The sequence below is a fragment of the Leptonotus elevatus genome, chromosome 4 (genome assembly GCF_054856555.1).
Source record: "Leptonotus elevatus isolate MCC_2025b chromosome 4, RoL_Lele_1.0, whole genome shotgun sequence".
Taxonomy (NCBI): Eukaryota; Metazoa; Chordata; class Actinopteri; order Syngnathiformes; family Syngnathidae; genus Leptonotus; species Leptonotus elevatus.
Window position 1 is genome coordinate 15,507,744 of NC_141242.1, and position 17,008 is coordinate 15,524,751.

The 17,008-nt window shown below is 40.1% G+C and overlaps 2 protein-coding genes across 19 annotated transcripts in view; both read right to left on the bottom strand.

Annotated features, from left to right (window-relative positions):
- The window catches only part of LOC147175681 (zinc finger protein aebp2-like), a 56,375-nt gene extending 46,642 nt beyond the window's left edge, over nt 1-9,733 (bottom strand). For all 3 annotated transcript variants that reach the window (XM_086074679.1, XM_086074678.1, XM_086074680.1), the window contains exons 1-5: nt 9,125-9,733; nt 7,859-8,069; nt 7,471-7,578; nt 7,156-7,342; nt 5,485-5,609 (exon numbers count right to left, since the gene is read on the bottom strand). In XM_086074679.1, the coding sequence (XP_085930805.1) occupies nt 5,485-5,609; nt 7,156-7,342; nt 7,471-7,578; nt 7,859-8,069; nt 9,125-9,669 (1,176 nt within the window). In that variant the 5' untranslated portion in view covers nt 9,670-9,733. The remainder of the gene's footprint in view (nt 1-5,484; nt 5,610-7,155; nt 7,343-7,470; nt 7,579-7,858; nt 8,070-9,124) is intronic.
- Nucleotides 9,734-10,834: 1,101 nt separating this feature from the next.
- plekha5 (pleckstrin homology domain containing A5) overlaps nt 10,835-17,008 on the bottom strand; it is a 72,237-nt gene continuing 66,063 nt past the window's right edge. For 14 of the 16 annotated variants that reach the window (XM_086073233.1, XM_086073229.1, XM_086073234.1 and 11 more), the window contains 8 exons: nt 16,685-16,799; nt 16,156-16,265; nt 14,738-14,956; nt 14,489-14,650; nt 14,253-14,386; nt 13,938-14,077; nt 11,877-11,976; nt 10,835-11,694 (listed from right to left, as the gene is read on the bottom strand). In XM_086073233.1, the coding sequence (XP_085929359.1) occupies nt 11,885-11,976; nt 13,938-14,077; nt 14,253-14,386; nt 14,489-14,650; nt 14,738-14,956; nt 16,156-16,265; nt 16,685-16,799 (972 nt within the window). In that variant the 3' untranslated portion in view covers nt 10,835-11,694; nt 11,877-11,884. The remainder of the gene's footprint in view (nt 11,695-11,876; nt 11,977-13,937; nt 14,078-14,252; nt 14,387-14,488; nt 14,651-14,737; nt 14,957-16,155; nt 16,266-16,684; nt 16,800-17,008) is intronic. The other 2 variants (XM_086073230.1, XM_086073232.1) reach the window with 2 other exon arrangements.

Sequence of the window (17,008 nt, forward strand, 5' to 3'; positions counted from 1 at the left end):
TTTGGGCATTTTATCACATGTAAATAATGTTTGATTGGCTTGTCTGAGTATTTCAGAAAAACAAAAAGCTAGCCTGGTATATAACATCAGCTCTACAGTAATAAAAATAGCACAGGTGCCATTAATTCGAGCAACAGAAGTCAATTAACGAAGCCATCATTGAATCAAGAGCCAGCAACCCCACAGATAATTCGGCAGCAATGTTAATTCAACACCTACAGTTAAATGTAACTCTTCAAACGTACATATATTGGCCCACAATAATTATAGCTAAACCAATACTTTTGAAAGTGTTTTGTTACACTAAGATGAAGTCAAAACAACTCTGACGGTAGTTGAAATTTAACATCAGTCAACACTGCTCAGTGTTGTATTTATGGACACTCAAAACAAGTTGCTTTCATCAACACTAGAAATGTTAATATTAAACTAATGAATATGTTGAATTAACACAGCCAGAGTTGAAAAACTTTAACACTCCAGTTTTTTGCTGTACACTTCCATGAGTGAAAATGATTTCATGTGCCTAAACTCCTTATGTTTGAATGTCAATGTTTCCCAGTGACAAGCAAGGAGGAGGAAAATGGTGCTGTCTTGTCTCTCTCAAAATGGAGAAGTGCAGGTGCGAAGGTGGCGCTTAATTACATCTCTGCAAAGTTAATCTAACACTTGGTGATCAACACTGTAAAATAACACCAGCTCTGGACAGTGGACACAATTTAACTCTGAAAATTTTTTAAATTACATTTGAGGAGGAAAAAAAATAAACTGCCAAAAATTTAAACACTCACAGCTATAGAGAATCCTTAGCCGTCTTTTATATCTGAAATTAACCAAAAAGTCTTCATAATCAGAGAGCGTGAGTAGACTTGGGATGGCTTGATGAGTTAGAGTCATGCAATCTGTTCAGAGGAAGATGCCCAGGCAAGCACCCTTTACCTGCTTTAACTCTGCTCCTAAAACAATCGCAGCACGATTGTCCACAATTCCCAACTTTCCACTTGTGAAAATACAGACCAAAAAAAAAAAGTGTTTTTCAGGCTCATTGGCATTTACTTTGCTTAGCGTTCCGCCTATCATGCTGTGTCAGTTTACAGTAAAACTGCCTCGGAATTCACACAAATATTGTCGGTAGGAAAAGAGAGAGCTAGAAAAATAACCAGCAGCGTCAAAAATAGCCACACATATAAGCTTTTGCGTCAATCGGCTCTTTTATGATAGGAATGTCTATTTTTAGGATGGAGAATGAGCTCACATTGAAAAAGTTCTCTTACATACACGAAAATCTGAAAGTATTTTTGCCACCCCTGACTGACTATGGCAAGGATGGAAGCTAAAAAAGAAAAAAAGAAAAATAAAGACCAAGACCTTTGCTTGAAGATTGTCTTACAACTTACCAGTTTTCACCCCAAAATATATTATGTTTAGTTTTGTAATCTGTTTGGACAGGGTACTTTTCATACATATAGTTGCGGTGGTGAGGTGTACATTACACACAAATATTTAGCCGGGGAATCAATTGGCGCACAAGTAGGAATTGAATTTGGGTTTGTGAACTCATGACAGGTGGGATTGGGTGGCAGGGTGAGAAAGAATAAAGGAAAGAGTACAGTATCCTGTACTTTGGAAATACTTTATTTTATTGTCTGTACAGATAATTTTTGTGATGATGACGACAATCACAATACAAATATTTTAAGTCATACAAAATTAAGGACAAGCTTAGTCCCGGAACAGATCGTGTAGAATCCATGTTGTTGTGATTTTTTTTTTTTTATGTGTACATAAGGTTGTCATTTAAGAAGAAGCACTCCCAGTACTCTTTTCCTCATTAAATATTGTCATTAGGCGCATTTTTTTCCAGTAATCTAAAAAAAAAGTCTCCTTAAATTTTTTTTAAATAAATCCACACAAGAGATGAGACATTTCCGAGGTCAAATAAAGGGCCTGCTAAATTGAGTGTAACAGCTACTTCAATTTCAGAAAAAACATAAGTTGGTTCAAGATCACAGAGCAAAGATTTACCACAATGGTATGTAAAGTATGTAAAGGCTGAAGATAAATATTTTGGCCTGTGTTGGAGCTGTATTAAGTGATTCGTGAGGTGCCTGCTTTAATGAAGCCATGTCAGTCACACACTAAGAGAGGGAGGAGGTAAAGAAAAGGGGAGGACGAGCGGTTAAAAGTGAACATCAGAGCGGCTCCAAAACAGGCCGTGAAAAATGCAGAACCAAAGACGGGGGAGGGCAGGCCGGTTCTAACTGGGTGCCTGTCTCGTGTCAGCGGGTCAAGCACTGGATGACGCAGATGGGCGCAATAACAAAAATATCCCATCATAAACATGGCTGACTTGCTCTGGCGTGTCAGCAGGCTCACTGGCCAAACTCCACAAAACCCCCACAGCTCTGCTCCGTCCCTGGCCCAGAGGAGTCCGCCGGGGCTTGTGGTCTGATGCAGCGCCGCAGTCCTTCTTGCCCACAAATCTCCCGGGCTGGCGGAATGGACAACACACACTCAAGCGGCCCGATCTCATTCTGATTCCATGACCCGGACGTTCACCTAACTAAACCCCTTTCCTCATCCTCTTTCGAAAAGCTTCCATCACTCTCCCACCGCACAAGTTTCCCCCCTTTCCAACCTTGCGACCAAAAATGCTTGGACTTCTCTTAAGTTCTTCCCAAGCTCTGTCTTCAGATTTCCTTTACATTTTTCATTTCTCAGCTTGCAGTCAGTACCAAAGGTAAAGCACAGAACAGAGAACAAGACAGCACAAGGAATCAGTCTGCCAAACGTTCACAGTACTGTATATCTTTGCATAATTGTTGGTATGGCCTGAAAACTGATCTATTTAAACTCTTGTTGTGCACACACATGAGCGCTTTATTTTCTGAACTTCCTTGTATCTTGCAGGCCAAACACCAACATATATCTGACCTATTAAAGGCAAGTATCCTTTTATTGAGCTCCATTAGTGCATATGATAATGATTTCACTCCCCCTAATGTTCTCCATGCTAATAATCTTACGCATGCATATTGCAGTATAAGAGGCTGCTTAATGCACGTGAAGTGTTGTGTGTTGGCCACACATGACCAACAAATGAAAGGAGGAAAAAAAACCAGAATCTTCTCTTATCATAGCAGTTGTTCTACTTCACATCTCGGGCTCCATTATATAGTGCGAGATCAAAAGCACCTCAGGCGGTTGGTGCCACTATCCCCTTGGAGGGTAAACAACATGCTTTTTACATCTTATGAACACTACTGTTTCTGCAAGTTTAGCCACCACTAATGACATGCTATAGCATCACAGCACAATTAAAATGCACTATATACGCATGTTAACTTACAGCAACAGTATTCATTCAAGGCTACTTTTAAGCCCAAACTGAATGAACCGCAATAACCCCGGAAAAAAAACAACAACAACTCTGTAGGCCTATATATTCTGTATAGACGTTCTAGTATATTTAGATTGGCAGTATTTACTGGTACCTAATTCCCTGTATGTTTAACTGTTTAATATACTCAGCCAATAAAGACAATTGTGACCAAATGTTGATGAAATGGAGTGCATGAATGTCATTGCACAGTGCACACTGCAAAATGTTTTTAATGTCATCATCTTGAAGCAGCAAAGGATATGGCACTCTCTAGTGGAATTGCACAGTAAAAGCTGCCAATCAAAACTCATGATCAAAAAGTTAGATTTGAAGGAAATATTGCATTTTTGTTAAAGCTTTTGAATGAACTGATGAAAGAAAAAATGGTTTCCATAGGGGCCTTCATACGGCTGATACAGTCAAGTTTAGAATGACACAAGCACCATGTACACAAACACAATTCAATTGTCTTTCCTGTGAAGTCTGATTCAAAGAAAAACAACACCAAGCCTGGAGGCAAAAAGAGGTTCACATAAAGTGCACAGGAAAAAAAAATAGCATAAATCAGTCGATGCTTCTCTAATAGAGAAACTACCACGCCCTCTGCTGACCAAAAATAAAAGAACAATTCAAGACTAGTACGACATTCACAACATAACAAAACCTCAATGGACATACTGACTTCATTCAGGGTTCTTGCAGGAATCACCAAGTTAAATTTTAGACCTTTTTTAGACCATTATGAGAACATTTTTAGTCTAACTTTAAGTCATAGCAAGCTGGTGCTTTCTGGCTTTTGCGTGTGACTCGAGGGCCTTCACGCCCAACGTCCCCAAATTTATATATTTTTTGCATACTTTGCAACGAGCCGAGTGTCTATTGCCTGCTACCTCTTCCAACCAGCTGGAAAACTACTTTCAAGCCAATTATTGTTAAACTGACATTTACCCATTTTACAGAAACACGTCCACACTCCCCATTCTGATTAACTGCATAAACTCGGTGGAAACGAAAACTTGAAAAGTATGGTATGCGTTAGTGGACACACTGAGCCACCTAATTATAATGCCCCATTCACACCAAAAGCATAGGGAGCATTTCGCCTCGCTTTATTCACTAGGAGTGTACACAGGTACTTCATTTGCGCACACCGGAGTGAGGGGCTTTGCTTTGCTTCACTTATCACAAACACTGTCTCTTCAACAAGTCACTTTTCCGCTCTTCGCTTATTGGTTCATTCCACTGTCTGTTAGCTCAGGTTTACCCCGCCTCAGAAATGCGACTGATAGGACGGTTGACCAGGCTCTCCGGCAAAGCCGCGAGTGAGTCTGGATTTCCACGCTATGAACCAGGACTGGCCCTGTATATCGCTCACCTCACATCAGAATTTGGTCAATTTCACATTTTTCAAATCAATACTATTCATCGTCCCCACATGTGTGATTTATTTATTTAATTTTCAAACGATTCACCAATCTCGTGTGTTGAAAATCGCTTTCTTTCTTTGATGATACAATGTTTTTGAGGATGACGACAACACGTGCGTCATCACCAGAACTTGTCACTTCATCACCGCAAGCACGACACCACTTAATAATAATAATAAAAATAAAAATGTATTGCTGTAATAATATGAAGGAAAAAAAAGAGAATAAATAATGTAATGATTCCTAATAAGAGATTAAGTCATTCACAATTAGTAAAACATAACTCTAAAACTTTGTATATTATATATTAAAATGTTGATTTCTTCACATTTATTGATCAAATTTCTAGGGTCATAATATTTACTGTGCAGTATTTGAGCCATTGACAAAAATAATTTACTGTTCATTTGAGGCAGCTGTTGTCCGCGAGGGCTGTCATGTTAAATCAAAGTCACTAAACATAGAATATTGTAAATTTCACTCAACGGTTAGTCAACGGTTTCAACATACACTTTCGAGACTGCTCGCAAAAAGCTCGTTAGTGCAGTGGCTTAGGAATATGCACGCGGTTTGTATGTATACAGGGGGGAAGCATGCTTTCAAGCATACTTTAATTTGTCTTTAGATAGATGCTCACGATTGTCTAAATAATAGCGGGAAAACAGACAGACTCACCGTGCTGTTGAAGACCACACTGTGACCGTTGCCCACGCTTTCAATATGAGTGGAGAGGTTGAGACAGATGGCTCGGTGACGGATGGCATCCATGGTTTGAGCATCAAAGAAGTCATGGGGCCTCGCTGGGAGGGTCGAGAGAAAGTGGAGGCAGACAAACAACAACAACAACAAAGACAGTCTTTTTTAACTTTCTAAATGAGAAGGAGCTTAATGATTTCAAGTAGCATGATTTCCACATAAAACACATTGTGGTATATGAGCACCATTTATCCCATCATCTTTCGGATTGACAAGAGGCAAGAGATCAACCTATAATGACAGCAGCAAAATAAAATGTCTACTCTAAAGAAACATTCTGTCAGTCAGTTTAGTGAAAGATGCAACAAACTGGGAGATCTTTCATCATGCAACAAGATAATTACAAACACAAACTACTTAATTGGGCAAGAAGTGGAAGATCTAAGACCGGCCAAATGAATCTTCAGATTTAAATTCTATAGAGCCTGCATTTTACCTTCGATTGATGAGATTGAAGAGAAAAGCCCCGCCCGAAAACAAGTGAAAGGAGTTGTGGTAAAAGTTTGTAAAAGCTTCTCAAAAGAAGAATGGGAAAATGTAGTGATGTCAATGGTCTTGCTGCAGTTATTGAAGGCAAAGGATTTGCAACAAAAATATTACATTTTAACGGCTTTAATGTATTTTAAGTTAATCTGTTCTTCAATTTAAAATATTACATTTTAATGGCTTTAATGTATTTTTAAGTTAATCTGTTCTTTAATTTAAAATAATACATTTGAATGGCATTAATGTATTTTTATTTCATCTGTTCTTTAATTTAAAAGATTAAATTTTAACGGCTTTAAAGTATTTTAATTTAATCTGTTCTTTAATTTAAAATATTACATTTTAACGGCTTTAATGTATTTTAAGTTAATCTGTTCTTTAATTTAAAATATTACATTTTAACAGCTTTAATGTATTTTAAGTTAATCTGTTCTTTAATTTAATATATTACATTTAACGCAGCTTTAATGTATTTTAAGTTCATCTGTTCTTTAATTTAAAATATTACATTTTAACGGCTTCAATGTATTTTAAGTTCATCTGTTCTTTAATTTAAAATATTACATTTTAACGGCTTTAATGTATTTTAAGTTCATCTGTTCTTTAATTTAAAATATTAAATTTTAACGGCTTTAATGTATTTTAAGTTTATCTGTTCTTTAATTTAAAATATTAAATTATAACGGCTTTAATGTATTTTAATTTCATCTGTTCTTTAATTTAAAATATTACATTTTAATAGCTTTAATGTATTATTAAGTTCATCTGTTCTTTCATTTAAAATAACAAATTTTAATGGCTTTAATGTATTTTTAAGTTCATCTGATCTTTAATTTTTCTCACAAAAAAATTACAAATTTTCCAAGTGTATAAGATCCAGACATAAATGTCTGAAAATAGAAAATGACATTTTGATCTCCTCTCTCATATTCAATTTTATTTTCTATCAAGAAGACTGCACTAATACACTCGGAGGGGAATATATTGTCGATAAAAATGCCTCAGGGTACAAAGGTTAGATGTGAGATGTAATCAGGAGAAATCGGTCGGGTGGGGGTGTGTGTGCATATTGTGTAGTGTTAGTGTGCCTTTGAGTTTACATACGTAGGGAGCACCTGCGTTTGTTCTTGAGCTTCTTCCTCTTGTTGAGGCCAGCTTTGGAGGGTGACTCCTCCTTGAGTTTAGCCTGGCTGGACATTTTGGAAGAGCTTTGCTGGCTGAAGTGACTGGGGACATGGCGAGCTAGCCCACCCTGGGAAGCGAAACTTGCGGTGCAGCCACCAACGACGCACTGAAGTAGAGCACAGGACAAGGGAAATAAAACACAAACTCAACACTTACTGGATCTCAACTATGGTGACAACATTATATTTATTGAAGCCAGTCAGTCATCCTTTGAATGGCGCTGACAGTTTTTACCTTGAAGGGCTTATCGCCACTGTGGGTCAGCATGTGTCTCTGGAGCCAACTCTGACTGGTGGACGGGGTGTTGTACACCTTGCAACTCTTCCACAGACACACAAAAACCTGAAAAGAAAGATGGAGAAGGGAGTGCAAGAAATATTTGTTTTTTAAGTGTGTTGTTGTATATAAAAGACGACAGAATGGTATATGGGAGGTTTGACTAAAATATCTTGTGCGAGGAATTATTAAATTGAAATTTCAAATAGCACACAGATGAACCAACCCTTACCCTAGGAAAATATGTTTAAAGAACATAAATACAATCTCTTTTAAATGTCTACCATTCGGAACCTGTAAAAGACAGAGCCCAAAAAGGACTGTATTAGCATTCAAATGTACGTACCCCTCCTCTTTGTCCGTCCACATGGACGCCCCTGATATGTTCAGCAAGATCAGGGCTGGAGTTGAAGTACTGAAGACAAAGGTCCCAGCAACAGGAGTAAGCCACGGTCTTAACAGTAGAGGAACTGGCACTGCTCTGTCCGTTCATCATAGCTGGGGTGGAGCGCCCACTTGACACTGTGCTCTCCATCTCCATCAGGGTGCTGCTTATACTGGGCAGAGAGCAGGAGTGGATGGGTCGCAGGCTTGAATATTACAGTGACACAGGCAGCGGGCATGAATCTTCAAATTTTTGCAGGTTTGTGAACAAGGTGGCAATAGGACGAGTCACTTGGAATACAAAAAGTGAAAGAAAGCTCTCACTGATTAACCATACATTGTGCTTCTCAATACTCACGGCACACACATGTAGACAAAAGTATTGGGAGACCACCATGTGCCATGTGAGATCATCATGGTGTTCTGCAAGAAATTATATAATTTAACTTAGTTGGACCGAAAATGATTTAGTAATAATGCTTTTTTGTTTAACTATCTATGCCAGTTACATACTGTCAGGCAGAACAATTAAATGCTATTCCACTAAATAGCAGAAGCTACACAATTAACGTGTATATATTTTTTGTGACTTTTTTTGGGGGTGTCAAATATATGCCTGGACTCAATAAAGGTTGCCCATTATAAGAGTTATTTGTGTTATACAGTATGAATTTGAGAAATGAGTGTATAGTGAAGCCCTACAGAACTGTGACCCAGTTTAAAAAAGGAATCTCAATCTCTCCTCCATTAATTAGTGAAAGCAATAGTATTGCTTTGGTGCCATCTAGTGCCATCTTGGTGCTAATGAAATAATTTGAAGTAAATTGAGATCATCAATTCAGCAAAAGTAGTGCTTTGCCACCCTTTAGTGTAACCCCCAGCCATATAAACCCCTTTCGGTCGGGTCAACTGGTCGATTACTTTTGATATGTGTGGCATGGCTTGATCCCTATGCTCTGCATGAAGCATGGGTTCACTGTATGTATCACTGAAGCAAAAACAAAACAAAAGGGCTAAAAGGGGCAGATTAAATGAAAGGTGGGGGGTAAAAACAAATAAATAAATAAAATGTTTGGTGGGAGGAGTCTGTCAATAGGTGAATCCGCGGGTACAGAAACGCGAGTATGCGGGGGTCAATTAATTTTGCCCCCCAAACCTAACCTTCTTGCCCGAATGGAAGGGTGTCGTCCCCGGGGACAAACGACAGCGACTGGCCAAACTTTCTTACCTGTCTTCAGAGTCCATGCGGCTCAGCGGTTCACCGTCAGAGGAGGACATCTCCACGCTCGGCCGCCTCTTATCCCCCAGCGCCGCGTCTCCGCCGCTCAGTTTGTCGCCTTCCTCGCAAGTCGGTTTCTTGTCGCACTCCTCCATACCCAAACACCGGCTCTCCTCCCCGGGCTCCTCTTTAGCATATTTCTCCGTGTCACAGCCGACGCGCTCTCCGTCGTCCTCCGCAAAGTTCCGCTGCGGCTCCGACGGCACCTCTTCGGAAGGTAGCTGCGTCTCTCGGGGACTGGGTGTCGCCTCCAGGTTGACTGCTTCTGGAACGTCAATCGTCAGCGCCTCGCTTGCGGCCTTCTCCGCCGCCTCGCCGGCCTCCGCCTTCAGCTCAACCATTTTTGACTCGGCGCAGCCGGCTGCTTCAACTGTTTCCGTTTCGGGTTTTTCGTTGCCCTCGGTATTATTTTCATCTTTGACGGAAGCGCAGCTGTCGACAGTCACCGGAGGAGTTACCTCGGAGGCAGGATCCGCCATTTCCGTGGCAGACATATAACGCGCGAAGCACTTTCGGTGTCAAAATTGGACCGTCGGTGGAAGGGGGGGGGCGGGGCGTCACACAACCTGCCCTGTGATTGGACAGAGCGGCCACATTTGTTTGGCATTTAAACGCACCATGTGTTATTGTCATTCTTCAAAATGCAGTAGTGGTTTTATGCCGTCCATAAGCAATAGCCTGACCATTACAAACTAAATTCTGACATTTGTTCCATGAAACAAATGATTGCGCAATTAAGTCCCTCACAGCGAAGACCCAGATACAAAATGCACTGCCCGTCAATTCACGTATAGTACATCATACTCATTCTGTGATAGCTCTTTTAGTACCCACAGGTAAATTCAGTTACAGTATATTGAGTCAGATTAATTGATTAAGAATTATTTTGGACACTACGGCCGATCCGATGGGGGGGGGGTGTCAGGAGATAGATCGATAATATTTTTTGTTTGTTTTTAATCCAAGGGATTCGGAACAAGTCACACATTCTGCATTTAAGAACCACCTTGTTGGTCGGCCTGATAACCACACGATGGCGCCATTTCACAATTCTTTAAAACGTGTTGTAGCCGTTTAGGGTTTCAAATTCGTTTGCTACAGTAACACTGTCATGGTTAACATCACTTCAGCCTTCCTGTGTAGTTTCTATATTCTTTCTGTGCTTGCTGCATGGGGTTTTCCAGCTTGCTCCCACTTTTGAAAAATGTCAGATTGATAGAAGACAAAATGTTCATAAAGGTAAATGTGAGTGAATATTTTTGCCTAATTGCCCTGGGATTGATTGGTGACCAGTCCAGGGTGTAGACCAGGGGTGCTCAAGTTCAGTCCTCGAGAGTCCCTATCCAGCCTGTTTTCCATGTTTCTCTCCACTAACACACCTGATTCATGATTAGGATTGTTATCAGGCTTCTGCAAAGCTTGCTGATTAGCTAATCATTAGATTCAGCTGTGCTGCAGGAGGGAAACATGGAAAACAGGCTGGATGGGGGCTCTCGAAAACCACACTTGAGCACCCCTGGTGTAGACCCAAAATGATGGATGGATGGATGGATGAAAATATATTTTTCATGTCTGATATTCCATATTAACACCACAGCTGGAGCTTGGGGTTCATATCATTCATCGGGTGGGAAAGGAACAAGCAGAACAACATACAAAGTTTTTTAAGAACAGAAACATTTATTCCATATGATATAAAACAGATGGGATATGAACATTTGTAAATTAAATCTAGTCTGTAACCATGTGTTGGATACATGCTCCCAATCCCATCCTGCTGTAGCAAGACCATTATATACATAGTAAGCCTCTTAATTACACTTTGTACAACTGAAAAATATGCAAACCGCATCCACAAACTTTTGAGTTAATTATTGCTTTTTTCATTTTTTTTTTTTTTTTACATGTGCTAATATCTTCTTTTAGTTCTATGCTTGCAAAAACCTACATGTCATAAAATAGAGCCGAACATAGATTTTTTTTCATCTCTCTTTAAATATAACTCTCAGCAATTACAAAGAAACAAGGAAAGTCTCGAGAGACTTAAACCATAACATTCGTACAACAGTTGTCAGTATTTTACCGGCTGCAGGGTGTCATTTTAAATAATTACAACTTATGGGAAAATGGGGTCGTATTAGTCTGCAGTACCTAAGAGGGGCGTCCCTCATTATGTTTTATACACTCAACCTACCAGGCAAAAAAAAAAAAGTTTCCGCAGTAAATGGTTAAATTATGAATGCGTAAATAATAACGGATTAACCAAAAGATTAGAGAATACCTGTTGAACTCTTTAAATAATTCTAAAAAAAAGTGTAAAAACTTTCAAAGGTTAAGAACAAAATAAAAGCGGCGTGGGAGTACCGAAGAAATGGGCTTCAGATGTGAGACAGTGATCACACACACACACACACACACAAGTCAGGTTAAGATTTCAAAGACACTCGTAGCCGTGGGTAGAGTATGTGTCCACCGTTAGTTCCTTCATGTGTACGTTTTGACAGAGGCCAGAGCTTGTGCTGGGGAGAGAAAGAAAAGGATACATCAAACTTGATGTGGATGCAGGAGAATTTCTAAATGTCAGCTTCCCAGTTACTCCAAAAAGACAAACAACATTATGTGACTAACACTAAAAACAAAACTGAGGACACTCGAGCGTAATGGGTGAGGACAAAAGACAGCAAGTGATGAAGGCCCTTACTGGTGCTACTACACACACATGAAGTGAGAGCCGTCAGCGAGCTGAGGCGGGGTGTTAGGAGATGGCGGGAGGGTTGGGGAAGATGACGACGGGCTTTTCACTGCAACAAAACACAGCAATATGTTCCAACACCACAGCACACACACACACCCAAAAAAGGACAGAACATGCTATGACAGCTTAAGACTAAACGGTCAAATGCAGAACACATCAATGACAAAATTGACAATTTCACTGCATTTTCAGTTGTTCTACTGCGTATAGCCAAACTACTGTTACTTCAAAAGTGCAAGTGATGAAATATTTCTTCTAAAGAAAAATGACAAAAGCATTGAGACACACGTTAATCATTAACCAACCAGTAGTTGGGCTGGAGACTTTAAATTGGGTACATATACTGTTAATCTGGCCTGATTTCAGCATTTTTTCCTGTCTTCTGAATGTCAGCAAATGCCCGATTGACGAGTCTTTGCTTCCAACTTTTTTGCAAGACTTTGGGTACCATCAGTGATATTTGAACTCACAAATGACAACATTTTTCAGTGATGTGCTCAAATCTTAAAAGTCTCCAACTTCACATTTTCTTCCATCTTCATTAGGAGTGGGTGTCCCAATGCTTTTGTCCATACAGTTTAGTAGACGATGGCAGCCAACCTACAACTCTAGTGGCTACTTTTCCATGAACACTTCAGCCATACTGACTAGGTTTCTTTTAACCAGTTACGGAGATGTACGTTGTAGGGCCAAAGCACATGTGCACGCTCTCAACGTATATTTGTAGCCGATTAAACATTTGCTTCCCATCTGTCAGATGCCTTTTATTTACTGTCCGCTGCTTCCAGCACTAATCACAGCCATGGATCTGACCACGGCTCGGAAAACATCAGTGACGGAACGCCACTTTTAGTCATTGAGGCGCAGACGCTTTCAAGTGGGCAGCTGTGACGTCATGGAGAAAGAAGCCACAGTCGTGCTGGACTGAAGTGCTCATTTAAGTCAAGCCAGCATACGTCTATATTGAGATGGAAAAGTAGTTTCCATAAAACTACTTAAGGAATAACCTCACACATCTATAACAACATTGAATTTAAATGTGATATGCAGTGCACCCAACAGCCACATATTTAGGTACCACCTGCATTAACTAAGTCAGACTCAAAATACAGGCTTTAAGAAACCTGTGCCCTGGCTTTTTCTATTTTAATCATAACCAGGGGTGGGTTTTTTTTAACTATTATAAACACCCCGTATGCTACAATACAGTTAAATAAACTTCAACCACATTAATAAATATTGTATAATCTTTATAGATTGATGGAAGGTTTAGCAAGCAGGTATATGTGTGTATGATGAGTGAACTGATTTTTTTTAACAACTTGTTAACAAAGTAGGATAAATACTACAAGAAGCAAAACAACATGCAGGTACAGTAATCCCCCCTCCATCGCAAGGGTTACGTTCCAAACCACCCACGAAATAATTCAAATCCGCGATAAAGAAGCGCCCTATTTAAATTACCACTAGGCAAAGGTATTTAAACACTTTTTAAAATAATCCAAACATATTTTTTTTTAAATATGCATAGCGAGAGCAGAGCAGTGGATAACACAAAAATATTGTACGTTACAGTGTACAGATCTAGCTGTGTTTACAGTAAAAAAGCTGTTTTCCAAATGAACACACTTATCTCACACTATACATCAATAATAAAATTCAGGATGGGAGAGGATTGACAGATTAAATAATCTCTTTCTAATCTCTTCAGCAAAAATTTGTCTGATGATGAAATACTTCCTGTTTTAACGTGTCTTTCAAATTTACAATGTTCAACACAATAGTGTTGCCATTCAGTGGCCAACAGTGGAATTATACCAAAAATAAACAAAATGAAGTTAAACCTGGCCAAAAAAAAATCCGCAAAATAACGGTACCGTGAACTTGGAACCAGCTATGGAGGGGGTTTTACTGTATTGTTTTAAGTTATTATAAACCTGAAAACATCTACGGATGTTAATATAGACAACCTTTCTCCTCATGTCTTCTTTTTTTTTTGCAGCCTACCTGCAACCAGCTTGCTACGTTTGGAGGCCTCTGCTGCCAGCTCATAAGAGATATTAATCATCTTCTCTTTCTCTTGTATGGAAATCTCCTCTTCAGTCTCCACTGGGCTTAACGCTACGGTAGGCATCGCATTCTGCATGCTAGGAGACATGTACAGTATGTGTTAAATGTACAACTATAAAGTGAAAGCAGATTGTAAAAGAAATGTTAGGCTAACTCTATGCAAATTTACAGAGGAACTTCAACTAATGTCAAAAAGTTCAAGCAGAAGTTCATGCAGAAGTCTCTAAATACAGTGATGAATTTTGTGTTTACCTGTTTTTGGCGATGAGAGCTTTGATGCGGTCAACTTTCCTTTGCTTGTCAGCCTCCTGTTCTGGGCTAAGCGCCTCCTCCGGGTCCGACTCCACATAGCGTTCAGGTATCAACACTTTGTCAGGCACAGACAGCTGCAGCAAGCAGCAAGAGAGAGAAGTGATGCGAAGTGTCTATCAATAATTTTCAAAGCAGTTTGCTGTGAAGGTCAAAAAATATGAATGATTCAGCCATACTTCACGAACCACATTGAAGCGGTCTGAGTTTGAGGCTTCTTTGAGACGTGCGATTTCCTCGGCGGGCGTCTCCTGCTCCCTCACCACCTCCTGCTGCCGGAGTAAGGCCTCTAGCTCCAGAATGTCTGTGCTCATTACCTCTTCTCTACGCCTCACTTGAGACTGCAAAATATTTAGAAAGCATACAGACCACATGAAAGAGTCCAGTATTGATTCCACTGTTCTATAGTATCCGTTTCTGTACAATACCTGCACATGGCGTGAATAGTTGTCTTTAGTAAATGAATTGCTGCGGGACAGCGTGTTTTCCTCACTGCTAGCCCGAACACGAATGCCCTTTTTCTTCTCCTTGAGAGCACCCTGTTGGTGGCGCCGAATCCTCTCCAGCTGCTCTTCCACGCTCATCCTGGGCCGACCGCTCTCTAGCGTGCACAGCTGATGCTCCATGGCGCTGTGTGGACGCTGCTCCTGTTTGACGCACAATACAACCTTGAGCATGAATGTATATTCTTGAGAGTGTAAACACTGTTTATAGATGTCATTAAAGCATAAGAGTCATACATAAAACTATTGAGACAGAACCCCTCATCACACAAAGACGAAAGGAAGTCGAGTCAGAAACTTTTCTTCGCAATAATGTGTTCTGCCTCCCCAAGATGGTGGTTGTAATATGGCAAAATGTGTATGAATACTTTTTTAAGGCACTGCAGTTCGTATCATACAGTTAACTGAAGTGGTGTCTCAATACTTTTGTCCGCATAATCTACTTCCTGAGCATGTAGTTCAGGTAACAAAAAATAGCTACAGTAATGGTGCTTAATGGGTCTTCAATGTCCACTCACGCAGAAGGGAATGAGTGCTTTGGAAGCAACCTGAATGAATGGCTGTTATGCACTGGCACGCTTCTACTGGCACTGGCGTGTGCACTCACGGAGACCGGAGGGCCATTTAATGCCCGAGCATGAGAGGCTGACAATGTGAAGTTGTTCACTCTGTGTTCGACGCCACGCTAGAGGGAGCTGCTAAATCTGGATTCCATCCAGCGCTCTGGGATGCTGCAGCTCCTGTCCAAGGGGCTGATGATACCTAAGGGCCTAAGTTGAACTCTGTGAGGAACTCTCCCTCCACTGCAGGCTATATAAACTAGAACAAAGCGTAGACAGTAGGCAGCAGACGATTTACAAAGATGATCTATTTTCATTCATATTAAAAGCTAGTCTTCATTTTTTCCAATACATATGTAGAAGCAAACTGGGCAAGAAAAAAAGGACACACCCAGCCATGTGGCACACTAAATAACACAGTTGGTATATTTGATAGTGTGCGTGGGTGGAAACTGTATAAACCGGGCTTCTCATTCATTTTACAAGAGGCTGTTTTGGAGTGGGCTGGTCACACCCGGGCCATGTGGTGAGTGCCCTACTTGGCACACACAAGCTTTAAACCTTCAGCTTGATGACCACAACAGGCAGTTAAGAGCCCATTATAAATCATCAAGTGGCACAGAGGCAAAAAAAAATAAATAAACACTCAGCACAGCCAAAATAATTCAATACTATTTTCTATTGCTTGTTTTTGTGGATACAAAAAATATATGTAGGAAATAGACAGTAATCCAGTAACTCCTAAATATTTGGTTGATTCAGTTTAAACATTTTAAGACTTACCATTCTGGAATCAGGCTTTTTACTCTTCCTTAGGGTAACATATGAGGCGATGGAGGATGGCACTGGGGATTTGGTTCTTGGCGGAACAATACCAACTGGGTAGGCCAGGCCTAGCAGCAGAAGAGACGAATAGAGTGAGGCAAAAGTATAGCAACGTTTCAATAATGCAATGTAAACTTGTATAAACTGAACAGAAAATGTGAGGCAACATACAGCTGGTATACAACATTGTAAATAATTCAGTGGTAATTGGTTTCTATACTGTGTATTATTAAGTCCAATGTACAAAATCCCACAGTATCCATGGTAACACGTCTTAACTGTTGCTGACCCAGCTTGTGATTAGAAGGTCTGACCTTGTTTTTATCCTATTGTAAAGTGCTGCTTGTGTAAAGCATTGACAACCCGAAGAAGTGCGAGTAAGATGGACTTGTTTTTTTTGTTTTTTAAGGCCAAATGTCATCAAATGTTATGATATCAAAGCTGCTGCCTTTAGCCCTAATAAGTGTGCTGTTATAAAGTAATGTACCTTTGTTGGCAGAATGGTCAGATGGGTGTTCAGTCCTGTCCTCTCCGTTGCTCTCATCCACTTCCGCTACTGTGGTGAGCTCTGGTTCACTCTTGTACAGTCGGTAGTCTGGCCCCTGTCAATGAATTATAAATGGCTGCTTCAACACATATTGAGAATTCAAAGGCTTATCCAAATCACTAAACGTTTCCAAAGTAAAGGTTTTCCTCCCATGGAATGGTTTCCACGACAGGGGCCAACTGAAATCCTTAATGTTCTGGGTTTAGACAGTCATTTAAGGAAACAATTCCATGTTGTATAAGATGGACAACCCAGGATGATTTG